General features: G+C 44.4%; 1 protein-coding gene across 1 annotated transcript in view; it reads right to left on the bottom strand.

Annotated features, from left to right (window-relative positions):
• SLCO2B1 (solute carrier organic anion transporter family member 2B1) overlaps positions 1-18275 on the bottom strand; it is an 80141-nt gene that overhangs the window by 40840 nt on the left and 21026 nt on the right. The window contains exons 4-6 of the mRNA XM_063127871.1: positions 17483-17701; positions 15711-15809; positions 4682-4812 (exon numbers count right to left, since the gene is read on the bottom strand). Of these exons, the coding sequence (XP_062983941.1) occupies positions 4682-4812; positions 15711-15809; positions 17483-17701 (449 nt within the window). The remainder of the gene's footprint in view (positions 1-4681; positions 4813-15710; positions 15810-17482; positions 17702-18275) is intronic.

The following is an 18275-nucleotide window of genomic DNA, read 5'->3' as shown; positions in this document are numbered from 1 at the left end:
CAAGGTGAGCTACTTTCACACACACACACACACACACACACACACACACACACACAAAAATGCCAACTTTGATTTATGTTTCCTGGAAAAAAATAAGAAGCACAAAACTTGAAACTGCTAAATTTATTTTAAAGTGCAAGAAATACGTCATGCCAATTATAGCAAACAAATTGGAGAGGAATGTCTATGGGTCTAAAATGCATTATTTAATAGGAATGTCACCTCCAAATCATCCCCCCCAACTCACACGTGTGCACACACACACTCAGCATCACTCACTCCAAACAAACACACGCATGAACACATGCATTCACTCAAAGACCCCATACACCCTATTAACGTTCCGGAAATCCAAAGTGGAGCCGCCCACCTCCCATCCCAGCATCCCTGGCTTCGCTTCGGCAGCTCCACGTTCAGACTTCCCCTGGAAGCCGCCCTCCCAGAGCGAAGCCAGGGGCGCTGGGGTGAGGGGGGCGGCTCCACGTTCAGACTTCCTCCTCTGGGAGGGCGGCTTCCGGGCAGTAGTCCGAACGTGGAGCCGCCCCCCACCCCAGCGTCCCTGGCTTCGCTTCGGCTAGGCAGGCCCAGGTGAATTCTCGGGCCGGGCCAGCTCACAGCCAACGTGCGTGAGTGCTGCCCGGCACCCCTCTTAGCTTGACGCTCTAGGCGGCCGCCTGAGTGGCCTCTATGGTAGCACCAGCCCTGGGGAAATGGCATTCCTCTCTCTCCTCAGTTCCTTGGCTCAAAATTGCCTCTTCCCAAAACAACTCCTTCCTAGAAAAAAAAGATGTATGTGCAGAAAATATATCCTGATACAGTGCTAAGATACTTTCTGGGCCTTCTACACAAGCAGAGTTCCTACTGAAAATGCAGATGAAGAGAAGAAAGCAATTTCCCAGCTTGGGAAATGTCCAGGCTATAAAAATTATCACTGCTGCTGTTATAAAGCATACCGAGAAATTGTTAACAATCAAACGCGACCAGGGTCTCGGCTTTATGTCTCACTGGAAAAGAGCAATTCATTTCAAATGCTGCTGCTCTATACTTCGTGCGGCAAATTGCCAGCAATTGTTCTGCTGAGGTTACAAAACAAGCACCCGCTTCTCAGAACCAACGAGAACACGTTTGCCTGATCGGATCTTTCGGGAAAACTGCCCATAAATAAGTGGGATGCAATTTAGCCATTTAGGAAACAGTTAAGACCTCTTTCCTTTACAGCCAGTTTTATTATTATTATTATTATTATTATTATTATTATTATTATTATTATTTATTTATATAGCACCATCAATGTACATGGTGCTGTACAGAGTAAAACAGTAAATAGCAAGACCCTGCCGCATAGGCTTACATTCCAATAAAATCATAGTAAAACAATAAGGAGGGGAAGAGAATGCAAACAGGTACAGGGTAGGGTAAGCAGGCACAGGGTAGGGAAAAACTAACAGTAGAAAGTAACAGTAGAAGTCTGCACAACATCAAGTTTTAAAAGCTTTAGGAAAAAGAAAAGTTTTTAGTTGAGCTTTAAAAGCTGCGGTTGAACTTGTAGTTCTCAAATGTTCTGGAAGAGCGTTCCAGGCGTAAGGGGCAGCAGACGAAAATGGACGAAGCCGAGCAAGGGAAGTAGAGGCCCTTGGGCAGGCGAGAAACATGGCATCAGAGGAGCGAAGAGCACGAGCGGGGCAATAGTGTGAGATGAGAGAGGAGAGATAGGAAGGAGCTAGACCGTGAAAAGCTTTGAAGGTTAACAGGAGAAGTTTATATTGGATTCTGAAGTGAATTGGAAGCCAATGAAGAGATTTCAGAAGCGGAGTAACATGGTCGGAGCGGCGAGCTAAGAAGATGATCTTTGCGGCAGAGTGGTGAACAGAAACCAACGGACTGATGTGAGAAGAAGGAAGGCCTTAGACCTTCTCTAAGGGTGCATCAAGATCAGAAATTATTATTATTATTATTATTATTATTATTAATAATAATAATAATAATAATAACAGTAGAAGTGCAGACTTCTACTGTTACTTTCTACTGTTAGTTTTTCCCTACCCAGTGCCTGCTTACCCTACCCTGTACCTGTTTGCATTCTCTTCCCCTCCTTATTGTTTTACTATGATTTTATTAGATTGTAAGCCTATGCGGCAGGGTCTTGCTATTTACTGTTTTACTCTGTACAGCACCATGTACATTGATGGTGCTATATAAATAAATATTATTATTATTATTATTATTATTATTATTATTATTATTGCACCATTGACTAAAGAAAAGTGCGTGAGGTCATAGGCCCGCCCACTCCGCATTCCATGGCTTGTCATCTTCCAATGGTCTACATCTTGACTCTCTGAAACATGAGCATTCCCCTCATCGAAGAGATACACACATTCCCATGCCTGGGCCGTATAAAAATCTCAGGTGTTTCTCACCTGGGCAATTGTCATGGTGCACTTACTCACCTGGGGGGATTCCACACGTCGTACTGAGGCCGCTTCTATGCGACCCCAGTGCGACCCCAAAACGATCGTGTAACTTGCCTTTGGAAGAGCCGAGGGAGAGGCATCCTTGCCGCTGCCGCCGCCGCCCACAGACCTCCTCGCCGGCCGGCGAGGAGGTCTATGGGCGGCAGCGGCGGCAAGGACGCCTCTCCCTCGGCTCTTCCAAAGGCAAGTTACACGATCGTTTTGGGGTCGCATAGAAGCGGCCTCAGTACGACGTGTGGAATCCCCCCTGGATTCTTGTTCATTTCATGACTCCTGGAATCCAGCTGCTTCTCAAACCCGTCGCAACATAAACTCCCCTCCCCCCCCATTGTGCACTTTTGTGGAACGCAAGTAGTGCAGAAAATGTGCAGGATAACTGGAGGGATAATATTATGCGAACTCAGCATTTGTGATTGCGCGATAAAAGCCTTGTCTGGAGGCACCCTTGTGGTCCTACTGATATCCTGACCTTTCTCTGAGGGACCCAGCTGGCTTATATAAGTCCCTGTCCCCTTTTAACCTCCACAACAGCTCTGTGAGGGAGGCTAGGCTGAGACAGTGCTTGGCCCCAATCCACTCAGGTTATTTTATGGAAGAGCTGGGATATGGATTCAGGCCTCTCTTTCACACAGAGGAGGGCCAGGATCTCTTCTCGATCCTCCAAGAGTGCAGGACACAAAATATGGGGCTCAAGTTACAGGAAGCCAGATTCCGGCTGGACATCAGGAAAAACTTCTTGAGTGTTAGAGCAGTACGACAATTGAACCAATTGCCTAGGGAGCTTGTGGGCTCTCCCACACTAGAGGCCTTCAAGAGGCAGCTGGACAACCATCTGTCAGGGATGCTTTAGGGTGGATTCCTGCATTGAGCAGGGGGTTGGACTCGATGGCCTTATGATTCTCCCCCTCTCTGGTCCATGTCCAGCACTAAACCACACTGGTGCCTGCTCCAGTGGTTGGACTGCCCTTACTTTCCATTTCACGAGAATCCCGTTTTTGTGAACCGCCCAGAGAGCTCCAGCTATTGGGCGGTATAGAAATGTAATAAATAAATAAATAAATAAACAAGGCTGCAGTGAACCAGTTCAGCTGGCAGGCTTGGGTTTATATTTATTTATTTATTTATTACATATTTACTTATTTATTATTTATTTATTAATTACATTTCTATACTGCCCAATAGCTGGAGCTCTCTGGGCGGTTCACAAAAATTAAAAACATTCAAAGTATAAAACAACAGTATAAAACCAGAATATAAAATACCATATAAAAGCTCAACCTGATAAAAACAGCAGCAATGCAAAATTACACATTTAAAACACCATGTTAAAATGTATTTATAGACTGTTAAAATGCTGGGAGAATAAAAAGGCCTTCACCTGGCGTCTAAAAGCATATAACGTAGGTGCCAAGCGAACCTCCTTAGGGAGCTCATTCCACAGCCGGGGTGCCACAGCAGAGAAGGCCCTGCTCCTCCTGGTTGCCACCTGCCTCACTTCCTTTGCCTCACGTATTTATACTGCCCAACAGCCAAGGCCCTCTGGGCAGTTTACAATTAAAATCATAATATACAAATCAAGATTTAAAACTTCAAAAATTTAAAACTGTCATATAAAACCAGAATAAGTTGTAGTCCAGGGAAAGATATGCTTTCAGCAGCTGTTATTATTATGTTGTTATTATATTTATTTGTATCCCGCCTTTTGAAGGATGTTGCATTTTCCGCCTCCTGAACTGCATGAGGAAGGGTTTTCCAGAGGGTGGGTGGATCATGGGGAGGTCGTGGTCTCTCCCATGCTAGAGGCCTTCAAGAGGGATGCTTTAAGGTGGATTCAGGGGGTTGGACTCGATGGCCTTAGAGGCCCCTTCCAACTCTACTATTCTATGATTCTATGAAAATTATTATTATTATTATTATTTATTTATTTATATAGCACCATCAATGTACATGGTGCTGTACAGAGTAAAACAGTAAATAGCAAGACCCTGCCGCATAGGCTTACAATCTAATAAAATCATAGTAAAACAATAAGGAGGGGAAGAGAATGCAAACAGGTACAGGGTAGGGTAAGCAGGCACAGGGTAGGGTAAACAGGCACTGGGTAGGGTAAAACTAACAGTAGAAAGTAACAGTAGAAGTCTGCACAAAAGCAAACAAAGCTACTGGTTAGGGCTTGTGCCTTTAGCCAGTCTCAAACAGGTCCTTACCTCTATAGGGAGTTCTCTCGGGAAGAAGAAATAAGGTATCGAGGCAACGGCTACCACGCTGGATGCAAATATGAAACCGAGCCACCAGGCTCCGACCCATCGTGGATCATTGTTGGTGATGTGCATTTCCGCTGAAACACAACCAGATGAAAGGTCTGAAAGATGCTCAGCATGGGAGACTGGACGGCTACAGCAGTGGTTCCCAAAGTGGGTGGTCCTGCCCCCTTGGGGGCGGTGGGATGGCATAGGGGGCGTTAAGAGGCAACGGGATGGCAAGGGGGCGCTTGTGGTGGTCTTTTCCATACCAGGAGTTTTGGTTACAGAAGGAAATTTCTGATCGCTATCCTGCACTATGGAGAGCGGTTCAGAAGCTCCTGGTTGCATTTCCAACATCATATGTGGTGGAATGTGGTTTTAGTGTGGTCTGCCTACTTCTCTCCAAGCAAAGAAATCGACTCCGGATTACTAAACGTGGTGATTTAAGACTCACGTTAAGTGACTTTAAACCAGACATTGGGAAACGAGTATCACATCATCAAGCCCATCCATCCCATTAAGAATTTACAGAATAGTGAGGTTCTCTACCCTAGTTACTAAATGGGATATCTAATATTCTTGCTAAGTGACTATCAGACTTTGAAAAGATGATATCACTGGATCAAGTTCGTCAATTACGTTTAATTGAATAAACTAAAGAAATGCAATTGGATTTTGAATAAATATTCAATTAATTGTCACTGTTTTGAATTTTATTGTTATTCTCTTCCTTAGTGGGTCGTTGAAAACCGCTATTCTGAATAATGATTTTTATAGTGCAGGGTAGGGGGCGCTGGGCATGAGTGTGTGGAACCAATGGGCGGTGACCAGTCATTTAGTTATTTATTTATTTATTGCATTTTTACACTGCCCAATAGCCGAAGCTCTCTGGGCGGTTCACAAAAATTAAAACCATCATAAAACAACCAACAGGTTAAAAACACAAATACAAAATACAAAAGTTTGGGAACCACTGGGCTACAGGTTCAACCCCCAGAGGTTTTGACAGCTGCTGTAGAGCTGATCACCTACCCTTTTACTATTATTATTATTATTATTATTATTATTATTATTATTATTATTATTTATTTATTTATTTATATAGCACCATCAATGTACATGGTGCTGTACAGAGTAAAACAGTAAATAGCGAGACTCTGCCGCATAGGCTTACAATCTAATAAAATCATAGTAAAACAATAAGGAGGGGAAGAGAAGGCAAACAGGCACAGGGTAGGGTAAACAGGCACTGGGTAGGGTAAAACTAACAGTATAAAGTCTGCACAACTAGGAACATACGAAGCTGCCTTATACGGAGTCAGACCACTGCTGCTCCATCCAGCGCAGTGACTGGCAGCATCTCCCCAGGTTTTTAAGCGGGAGTTCTTCTGCGTGCGAAGCTTGTGCTTCAGCTCCGTCCCAAATCCTATCGCAGGAACCGCGAAACACCCTGTCGGCAGTGGCTTTAGGGCCGTGTCAAAAGGGGGGCTTGGAAATTTGGGGACGATGCATTTCAAGGACTTGAGAGCTAAGGTCCAAGGTCCAGGATCCACTGCTGACCCACCTCCTGACAGTACGTCCTACGTTAGCGCAGTGTGTTATTTGTAATCTATTGTGACCTGAACTGTTCACCATCCACAACCTTGTTCTAGACACTAGTGATAATGCAGCTACCTTTCTGTTCTGTCTTGATTAGGTAATTAGGCAGGCCAGAGCGAAAGCTGGATGGTGACAATCTTGGAATTGTTGTAGATCGCAAGCTGAGTATGAGCCAACGGTGCGATAGGGCTGCAAGAAAGGCCAATGCTATTTTGGGCTGCGTTAATAGAAGTATAGCTTCCAAATCACTTGAGGTACTGGTTCCTCTCTATTCGGCCCTGGTTAGGCCTCATCTAGAGTATTGTATACAGTTCTGGGCTCCACAATTCAAGAAGGACGGAGACAAGCTGGACCGTGTTCAGAGAAGGGCAACCAGGATGATCAGGGGTCTGGAAACAAAGCCCTATGAAGAGAGACTGAAAGAACTGGGCCTGTTTAGCCTGGAGAAGAGAAGATTGAGGGGAGACATGATAGCGCTCTTCAAATACTTAAAAGGTTGTCACACAGAGGGGGGCCAGGATCTCTTCTCGATCCTCCCAGAGTGCAGGACACGGAATAACGGGCTTAAGTTAAAGGAAGTCAGATTCCAGCTGGACATCAGGAAAAACTTCCTGACTGTTAGAGCAGTATGACAATGGAATCAGTTACCTAGGGAGGTTGTGGGCTCTCCCACACTCGAGGCCTTCAAGAGGCAGCTGGACAACCATCTGTCAGGGATGCTTTAGGGTGGATTCCTGCATTGAGCAGGGGGTTGGGCTCGATGGCCTTGTAGGCCCCTTCCAACTCTGCTCTTCTATGATTCTATGACACCACTTGGTTCAGATGCGGAAGATCCCAGGCTGAATTCCTCCCATTAAAGGATAATGGACAGCAGGAACATTACCCAACATCTTGGAGAGCCACAGCCAGCCAGATTAGATGGCACTCTGAATTATGCTTTAAAAAGTGAATATAAATCTAGGATCGCTTCTCGATCTTCCCAGAGTGCAGGACATAGACTAATAGGCTCAAGTTACAGGAAGCCAGATTCCGGCTGGACATCAGGAAAAACTTCCTGACTGTTAGAGCAGTACGACAATGGAACCAGTTACCTAGGGAAATTGTGGGTTCTCTCACACTGGTAGCCTCGTGTGGCGCAGAGCGGTAAAGCAGCAGTTTCTGCCGCTGAAACTCTCCGCACGGCCTGAGTTCGATCCCAGCGAAAGCTGGTTTCAGGCAGCCGGCTCGGGTCAACTCAGTCTTCCATCCTCCTGAGGTCAGTAAAACGAGTACCCAGTTAGCTGGGGGAAAGGTAATAATGGCCGGGGAAGGCAACAGCAAACCACCCCGCTATAAGGCCTGACTCCCTTCAAGAGTCAGTAATGACTCAGTGCTTGCACGAGAGGTTCCTTCCCTTTCCCACACCTGAGGCCTTCAAGAGGCAGCTGGACAGTCATCTGTCAGGTCTGCTTTAAGGTGGATTCCTGCACTGAGCGAGGGGTTGGAGTCGATGGGCCTATAGGCCCCTTCTAACTTTACTATTCTATGATTCTACATAAATGCTGAACTAGATGGACCAATGTTTTATTTATATAAAAAAGATGTCTGTCTGTCTGTCCTTTAGGGCCCTAGGTCCAACACTGAGAAACCTAGACATCTGAAACTTGGGTACTAAAGGGGTGGGCACCTCTGGGTTATTTGGTTGTTAAAATGCATTTATACATTTTAATTCTTTTAAACATGTCTGTGCGTTTGGATCCTGCTGTATCATCTTCACTCAATAGGTGACAGACTTCCCAAACCAACACACTCTTAACTCTTCTAACTCTACTATTCTATGATTCTATGATTCCATGACAGCTTTGCAGTCAATACAGTTTGAAGTCGGGGGGGGGGAGTAGTCCGAGGGGCAGAGATATACAGCTGGCCCCCTCCTGCTATTAGTGCATCCCTCTCCTTGGGCAAATGAAGTAGACACCCCCTCCCTCATTCATTCAATTATTATATTTCTACACTGGAGTGCACCATGCCAGGGGCCGTGCTGAGGGTTGCCAGCAGACGCGGCTTCACCCAGACAGGGTGAGCACAATGCGTCCAACTCTTGGTAGTTACGCAACTTTTCTTGAAGTCACTGCTGTACCAAAATAAGGGCTATTCCAACCCATGCAAAGTCAGGGAGCTTTCTAGTAAGAATATAAGAAGAGCTTTGCTGGATCCAACCAAAAGTCCTTCGACTCCAGAATTTCATTCCCCAAAGAAGCTAGCAAGACTGGTAACTTTTCCCTGCTTCCTCTGTGTAGCTTGTTTCCCAAACTTGAGATTCACTAGATCAAGAGAGAATAAAATTGGCTTTAGTTTCAGACCTGGTTGTACAACTATTCCCCTTTTTTTACGTAGATCCCCAGGGGATCCACGTAACCCACCCAGGGGGTCCGTGACGCCATTCACATATTAGCTCTGCAAGGTCCCCGTTTTAATAAAAGAAAATACGCCGTCTCCCGCACTCCGTTTGCTTCGACGGTGACGCCGTGCGGGAAAGCAGCTGTGTGATTAAGCAACTAGCTTCAGAGATTACTTCCCTGCACCTAATCCTGAAAACTCATGGAGAAGGAATCCTTTTGAATGTGGTGATGCACAACTAACAACTCTCTCTGTGGAAGAGCAAGATGCACTTGTTGACGTGACTTGTGATGGTTCATTGAAATCATTTTTCAAAGAATATCGACTGGACCAATTCTGGGTGAAGATTTTTCCTGATGATAAGTTAGGTGAAAAAGCTTTGAAACATCGAGTTCCCTTTTGTTCCACGTATCTTTGTGAACAAACATTTCTGACATTTTGATATATGAAGAACAAGCATAGAAATCGGCTCGAGGCTGATCCAGATTTGAGATTAAAATAGGAAATATTGAACTGGACATGGAAAGGATTGTTCGGGACAAAAAGAGGCATGATTTCTCCCATCACATTTAGGTTTAGTAGCTGCTCAACAGGTCACAATTTGTTCAATTGTAAACTAGACGTTAGTAAAATTAAATTCGGCTTTATATTCCTGACTAAATCACTGTCATTATTGCGCGGTAATATCACAAATATCACAAATTTTATGGTCTGTTTTTTAGTATCCCTAAAAGCCTTTGCTTATTAGGGGCTACCCCTTATTTTCTCCAAAAAATTGCTTCACACAGGTAACTACCATAGAGATAACAATTTTTTTCAAAAGGAGGGGGTCCATGGCTTGGCATTTGAAAAACAAGGGGTCCGCAGGACTTAGCTAACTGGGAACCACTGGTGTAGATTCTGCCAGGTCTGCCATCAACAGCAGTAACACCTAGGTCAGCCTTCCTCAACCTGGAGGCGCTCCAGATGTGTTGGACTGCATCTCCCAGAATGCCCCAGCCAGCTGGCTGGGGCATTCTGGGAGATGCAGTCCAACACATCTGGAGCGCCCCCAGGTTGAGGAAGGCTGACCTAGATGAAGGTTTGCATGCTAAGCTAAGTGCTGCTTCCAGCACTTCGGACCAACCGATTCATGGCAGCCTTTCTTCATTTCCAAGAATACATTCCATTACTCACACTTATTATTCACACTTATCTCACAAGACATCCAGAACTCATCACATTATATAGCACATTGATGGTGCTATATAAATAAATTAATAATAATAATAATAATAATAATCACATTTGTTACTGATCACTTACAGCCAGCCTACACAGTTAATTAGGAATAACACTCCTAAGAGATAGGGGGAATTACATTCCTCTCTTACTTGCCTCCTCTCAAATGATATTCAGAGTTACACTGCCTTTGTTTATGGCTTTTTCAGCTAACTATTATGCCTAATAGTTGATAGATTTATCTTATTGTGCCTAAAAGTTGACAGATTCACCCAGTCCCCTTTGATTGGTGGCCCTCACCACATCTTGTGGCAGCCAATTCCAGGTATCAGTGGAATTACCTTGTATGAAAGAGGTAATTTCTTTTGCCATAAAAATGCATCTCTCTCTATCCACTCCCTGAGTATAAGACAGGCACGAACAATTGGGAAGTGAGGAGGTCATGGGAAGGAATTGGGCTGGGGCAGGGGGGAGGGGGACTCACTGGCCAAGCCAAAATTGAATCATGTCCGGATTGGAACAGATGAACAGGAACAAATATTGCTGTCCAGTTCAGTAACAGGAGTTGTGCCAAAAAAACAACTAAACAAGATGTGGGATATTACTGGACATAAACCATCAAAAGTCCCTTTGAAGCCAGGAAAGATTCATTTCTCGTAAACCAGGCCTCCATTTCACAACCTTAGGAAATACATCCTAAATGTGAGATCAGATAACAAGAAAGTTGGCTATCAATCTAGAGCAGCCTTCACCAGCCTGGTGCTTTGGACTTCAACTCCCACAAAAACGTAAGAAGAGCCATGCTGGATCTGACCAAGGGTCCATCTAGTCCAGCACTCTGTTCCCACAGTGGCCAACCAGCTGTCAACCAGGACATGGTACAACAGCACCCTCCCATCCATGTTCACCAGCAACTGCTGTATATAGGCTTCTTGCCTCTGAGACTGGATGTGGCACATAGCCATCAAGACTAGTAGCCACTGATAGCCTTCCCTTCCAGGAATTTATCCCACCCCCTTTTAAAGCCATCCAAATTGGTGGCCAAAACTACATCTCATGGTAGCAAATTCCATAGTTTAACTAAGCGCTGTGTGAAGAAGGACTTCCTTTTATTTGTCCTGAATCTCCTTTTTTTCCAAGCTGAACAACCATCTATCAGGGATGCTTTAGGGTGGATTCCTGCATGGAGCAGGGGGTTGGATTCGATGGCCTTGTAGACCCCTTCCAACTCTGCTATTCTATGATTCTATCATTCTATGAATCCCAGCTGTTGTAACCTTCCCTCATAGAGGAGATGCTCCAGCCTGTTGATCATTTGAGTTGCCCTTTTCTGCACATTTTCCAGCTCTACATTTATTTATTTAGGTGTGGTGACCAGAACTGTACACAGTATTCTAAGTGTGGTCACACCACAGATTTGTATAAAGGGTAAGCCATTTAACATCACAGTGATCCAAATATATGCCCCAACCACAGATGCTGAAGAAGCAGAAGTAGATCAGTTCTATGAGGATCTGCAGCACCTACTGGATAATACACCAAAAAGAGATGTTATTTTCGTTACAGGAGACTGGAACGCTAAGGTGGGCAGTCAAATGATATCTGGAATTACAGGTAAGCATGGTCTAGGAGAACAAAATGAAGCGGGACATAGGCTGATAGAATTCGGCCAGGACAACTCACTGTGCATAACAAACACTCTCTTCCAACAACCAAAAAGATGGCTTTATACATGGACTTCACCAGATGGCCGACACCGAAATCAGATTGACTACACCCTTTGCAGCCAAAGGTGGCGGACATCTATACAGACAGTAAAAACAAGACCTGGAGCTGACTGTAGTTCAGATCATGAACTTCTTATTGCACAATTTAGAATCAAACTAAAGAGAATAGGGAAGACCCACAGATCAGTAAGATATGAGCTCACTAATATTCCTAATGAATATGCAGTGGAAGTGAAGAATAGATTTAAGGGACTAGATTTAGTAGATAGGGTCCCGGAAGAACTACGGACAGAAGTTCGCAACACTGTCCAAGAGGTGGCAACAAAAACCGTCCCAAAGAAAAAGAAAACCAAGAAGGCAAGATGGCTGTCTGCTGAGACACTAGAAGTAGCCCAAGGAAGAAGGAAAGCAAAAGGCAACAGTGATAGGGGGAGATATGCCCAATTGAATGCAAAATTCCAGAGGTTAGCCAGAAGAGATAAGGAATTATTTTTAAACAAGCAATGTGCGGAAGTGGAAGAAGATAATAGAATAGGAAGGACAAGAGACCTCTTCCAGAAAATTAGAAACATCGGAGGTAAATTCCAGGCAAAAATGGGTATGATCAAAAACAAAGATGGCAAGGACCTAACAGAAACAGAAGAGATCAAGGAATGGTGGCAAGAATATACGGAAGATCTGTATAGGAAGGATAATAATATCGGGGATAGCTCAGACGGTGTGGTCAGTGAGTTAGAGCCAGACATCCTGAAGAGTGAGGTTGAATGGGCCTTAAGAAGCATTGCTAATAACAAGGCAGCAGGAGACGACGGTATCCCAGCTGAACTGTTTAAAATATTGCAAGATGATGCTGTCAAGGTGATGCATGCCATATGCCAGCAAATTTGGAAAACACAAGAATGGCCATCAGACTGGAAAAAATCAATTTATATCCCCATACCAAAAAAGGGAAACACTAAAGAATGTTCCAACTATCGGACAGTGGCACTTATTTCACATGCCAGTAAGGTAATGCTCAAGATCCTGCAAGGTAGACTCCAGCAATTCATGGAGCGAGAATTGCCAGATGTACAAGCTGGGTTTAGAAAAGGCAGAGGAACTAGAGACCAAATTGCCAATATCCGCTGGATAATGGAGAAAGCCAGGGAGTTCCAGAAAAACATCTATTTCTGTTTTATTGACTATTCTAAAGCCTTTGACTGTGTGGATCATAACAAACTGTGGCAAGTTCTTGGTGGTATGGGGATACCAAGTCATCTTGTCTGCCTCCTGAGGAATCTGTATAACGAACAAGTAGCAACGGTAAGAACAGACCATGGAACAACGGACTGGTTTAAGATTGGGAAAGGAGTACGGCAGGGTTGTATACTCTCACCTTACCTATTCAACTTGTATGCAGAACACATCATGCGACGTGCTGGGCTGGACGAATCCAAGGCTGGAGTTAAAATCGCAGGAAGAAACATTAACAATCTCAGATATGCAGATGACACCACTTTGATGGCTGAAAGCGAGGAGGAGCTGAGGAGCCTTATGTCAAAGGTGAAAGAAGAAAGTGCAAAAGCCGGGTGGCAGTTAAACCTCAAAAAAACCAAGATTATGGCAACCAGCTTGATTGATAACTGGCAAATAGAGGGAGAAAACGTGGAGGCAGTGACAGACTTTGTATTTCTGGGCACAAAGATTACTGCAGACGCTGACTGCAGCCAGGAAATCAGAAGATGTTTACTTCTTGGGAGGAGAGCAATGACAAATCTTGATAAAATAGTTAAGTGCAGAGACACCACAGTGACAACAAAGGTCCACATAGTTAAAGCAATGGTATTCCCCGTAGTAACCTATGGCTGCGAGAGCTGGACCATAAGGAAAGCTGAGCGAAGGAAGATAGATGCTTTTGAACTGTGGTGTTGGAGGAAAATTCTGAGAGTGCCTTGGACTGCAAGAAGATCAAACCAGTCCATACTCCAGGAAATAAAGCCAGACTGCTCACTTGAGGGAATGGTATTAAAGGCAAAACTGAAGTACTTTGGCCACATAATGAGAAGACAGGATACCCTGGAAAAGAGGCTGATGCTAGGGAAAGTGGAATGTAAAAGGAAGAGGGGCCGACTAAGGGCAAGATGGATGGATGATATTCTGGAGGTGACCGACTTGACCTTGGGGGAGCTGGGAGTGGCAACGGCCGACAGAAAGCTCTGGCGTGGGCTGGTCCATGAAGTTACGAAGAGTCGGAAACGACTGAACGAATAAACAACAATAAGTATGATACTGGCAGTTTTATTCTCAATTCTTTTTCTATTAATGTTTGACATGTCGTTTGCCTTCTTTATAGCAGCCGCGCACTGGGTTGACCTCTTCATCAACCTGTCCACCATAATCTGATCTCTTCCTTGGTCCCTAACTGCCAGTTCAGATCCCATCAGGTTTTACTTGAAGTTGGTTTTTTTTGCCCCAACGTGCATAATGTTATCTACATTACTGCTTTATAACAGTACTGAAGTGCACTGACAACTGTTGAGGCCCATGACACATTCTATACACTGTTTGCAAACTGCTTTCATAGTGTTATATCCTGCTTAGTGTAGATCTGGCCTTGCTTACATTGAACCACATTTGCTCTATTATGCATTACCGGCTACCCATAAATCCTCCTCTATCCTCATTCAACTGCTCCTTTCCTTTTTCTTCTAGATTGTCCGCCCCATGGAGCAGGGATCATGTAACTTCTCTTCTGTGTAGTGCATAGCACATTGGGCTGTTGATATATCTATCTATCTAGGGTGCAGAAAGAGAGGGATTTGCCCAAAAATTCATGAAATTGACCCGGTAAGTCAAGCTGAGACAGTTTCATGAACCTTATCCCCACTCCAAGCACACACACACACACATTTTGTTTTGATACGCATTTTGCTGATTCTTCAGCAAGTTTACTTTGGAGTAAGTGGCATTGAACTCAGTGGGGCTTATTTCTGATTAGACATGCATAAGACTACACTGTTAATCGCTAATTCCCCTGTCCATGCCCCCCCCCCAATACAGCTTGGGCACCTTGTGTTTGTTTCCAAATAAAGCATCTTTGGGTTTTTAGTTTCTCCTTGTATTTCAAGTATAAAAATAGGCTTGCCTGAAAAAGCATGCTATGACTTCATATTTGTAACAAGCCTGTTTCAATCACTGCTCTTTCTTTTGAGTTATTAAAAACAGAAAAAGGAAAGGAAAGGAACCTCTCGTACAAGCACTTGAGTCATTGCTGACTCCTAGAGGGACGCCTGCTTTTGCTGACGTTTTCTTGGCAGACTTTGTAGCGGGGTGGTTTGCCATTGCCTTCCCTAGTCGTAGTTACCTTTCCCCCAGCTAGCTGGGTACTCATTTTACTGACCTCGGAAGGATGGAAGGCTGAGTCCACCTGAGCCGGTTGCCTGAGAACCAGCTTCTGCTGGGATCGAGCTCAGGCCGTGGGGAGAGTAGAAGTGGGGTTTTTTTCTGTAGGTATTCAACTGTTGTCCACTATCTGTTACCATGTTTGTTTGGGACACATGTCTGCAGATAACTTCTCCATATTGAGGGGATAAGCCCTTCAGAAACATGACTGATTGTGAGAGTTTAGCTTACAGAACAGTTCTACTACTAGGGGACAGTTCCCCATTGCAGCTCTATTCAAGAGCACAGTCTATCTAATAGAACCAGGGGGCTATCTACATGAACAATTTACTCCAGAGGTACTGTATCTCAGTCTCCATCGGGACACACATGATGCAAATGCCACTTCACAGCAACAGCATGGTTTCCTGCCTAAAAAACTGCAGTTTCATAAAGGCATTTTGTGCCAGATTTTCTTCTTGCTGCAGCTTCATGCAGAGTGTGCCCCCAATTCCCCAAAACAAATTCAGCTCAGTAAAAGCCTAAGAGTATGTCTGGGTTTTGTGTCAGCGACACAGGCTAGGTAAATGTTTACTGGGAATAGTGGTAATCATCACAATAGAAGAAATCCCAGCCCACACTTTCCTCTGTGCCTACGGGATTTAAACTCTCACAAATATGCTTATGCAGAAGCATTGTTAACTTACATGCAGAAACTTTGTCAGCATCGACGTAAAAACGTAACATGACTGACCCCAATATGAATGCAATTCCAGGACCAATGGTACTTGTAGCAAAAAGGATTCCTGTAAAAAGGAAACATAATTTTTGCTCTTAATGGGGAAGTCTACTTAGTACAACTCAAGATTTGCCCTTATGCACTGGAACAATGAGATGGATTCACACAACACACTCTGCCCTGTGCTTTCCAGAGGTTTCCAACCCTGATTGATATCTTTGGTGAACTTGCTTTGGGTATGTATACATAATCCCATTATTGAGAGCCCCTGTAAAGGGAAGTGATACAGGGGCTACTAGGAGGAGGGCCTTCTCCACTGTGGCACCCCGGCTGTGGAATGAGCTCCCCAGAGAGGTCCACCTGGCGCCAGTTGAAAACCTTTTTATTCTCTCAGTATTTTAACACTTAATTTTAACTAAAATTTAAATTTTACTGATTTAATTCTGTATTTTAATCTTATATCAATTTCTGCTGCATGGTTTTATCCTGGCTGTGCTTTTTATACTGTATTTTGTTTTTGTGTTTTTAGACTGTTTTAATTTTTGTGAACCGCCCAGGGAGCTTTGGCTTTGAGGCGGTATAAAAATGTAATAAATAAATAAATATTGTGAATGGGTTAATGTATATTTAGATCAGTTGTCAGGCCATGCCATGTTTTAAAGTCTAAAATGTAGACTTTCCAAACAGAGACTGCATTTTCCCCACTCATTCAGCTGTGTACCAAAATATTTAAAATAATATTGGCAAATTCTTGCCCAGGGTAGGCTAAAAATGTCAGCTTAGTCTAGAGAGGAAACTGGGGAGAAGTGCTGTATGAATCCATCATAGTGCCATTTCTTCCCAGGTTTACTGCTCTCCTTTAAACCATCTGTCAGGGATGCTTTAGGGTAGATTCCTGCATTGAGCAGGGGGTTGGACTCGATGGCCTTGTAGGCCCCTTCCAACTCTGCTATTCTATGATTCTGCCAGAGACAATGGAAGCCGGCTTTCAGAGGGGGAAAAGGAATGTTTAGCCTGGGAAAGAGAAGGCGGAGGGGAGACATGATAGCACTCTTCAAATACTTGAAAGGTTGTCACACAGAGGAGGGCCAGGATCTCTTCTCGATCCTCCAGAGTGCAGGACACGGAATAACGGGCTCAAGTTAAAGGAAGCCAGATTCCAGCTGGACATCAGGAAAAACTCCCTGACTGTTAGAGCAGTACGACAATGGAACCAGTTACCTAGGGAAGTTGTGGGCTCTCCCATACTAGAGGCCTTCAAGAGGCAGCTGGACAAGCATCCGTAAGAGATGCTTTAGAGTGGATTCCTGCATTGAGCAGGGGGTTGGACTCGATGGCCTTGTAGGCCCCTTCCAACTCTGCTATTCTATGATTCTATGAAACGTTTGCTGGTGAAAACAGGAAAGGGGTCTTTCCCATCAATTGCCACCTGATATATCTATAGCTGTAGGTGTATGTAATATTTCCAACTCTCCCTTCATCCAATGAATTTCAGAAGATGTACAATAGATATAACATTATTTAAACAAAACAGAAATACAACAGAACAATTTCAGGTTAAAAGTCAGCAAGATACTGTAAAAACTGCAAGCCATAATGGCTCCCCCCCCATCCCCTGCTTCATTAGTTCAGGGCACTCCTACCCCCATTTTCAGGTGCGTCACAGGCCGCAGCTAAAGACCCTGCACCCATATAGCACAAGGCAGTAGCCTGGGTTACCCTTTGCTTCCCACATCTTACCTATATAGAGAGGTGAGTTGGTCTTACTGGCGTAATCATCGATGTACGAGATGCCAAAAGGCTGGATGGGAACCCCACCAATTCCCAGCAGCGTCTGCCCAAACAACAGTAGACCCAGGACAACATGGTTTTCTTTCTTGCTTTCAGAACATGCGTCAAATATGGAGGAAACATCCTTCTGATTCGGGAGGCACATATCCGTAGCATTGCTTGACATTCCTGTAGAGGCAAAAGGAAGTGCTGTGAGGCTTTCCACACTGCCTTGCCACAATTCCTGAATAAATTTGCTTTGGCTCAAGTTAGAATTGGCAAACTGAGCTACTGATTAGAATTACAGAATCATAGAATCAGAATAGCAGAGTTGGAAGGGGCCTACAAGGCCATCGAGTCCAACCCCCTGCTCAATGCAGGAATCCACCTTAAAGCATAGCCAGAGCTCTCTGGGAGGTTTACAGAAATTCTAAAATTGAGATAAAAACAAGTATACAAAATTTAAAATACCGAACATATACACATAAAGCATTAAAAACCGTTAAAAAACTAAACAAGTGGGTGATTAAGATGTGCCGCCATATGCCTGGGCAAAGAGGAAAGTCTTAACCTGGTGCCAGAAAGATAGCAGTGTTGACGACAGGCGAGCCTCGTCAGGAAGATCATTCCACAGTCTGGGGGCCACCACCGAAAAGGCCCCGTCCCTCATTGCCACACTCCGAGCCTCTCTCGGAGTAGGCACCCGGAGGAGGACCTTAGATGTTGAACGTAGCAACCGGGTATATTCATGTCGGGAGAGGCG

The sequence above is a fragment of the Elgaria multicarinata genome, chromosome 5 (genome assembly GCF_023053635.1).
Source record: "Elgaria multicarinata webbii isolate HBS135686 ecotype San Diego chromosome 5, rElgMul1.1.pri, whole genome shotgun sequence".
Taxonomy (NCBI): domain Eukaryota; kingdom Metazoa; phylum Chordata; class Lepidosauria; order Squamata; family Anguidae; genus Elgaria; species Elgaria multicarinata.
This window is presented reverse-complemented; position numbering and strand designations above follow the sequence as displayed.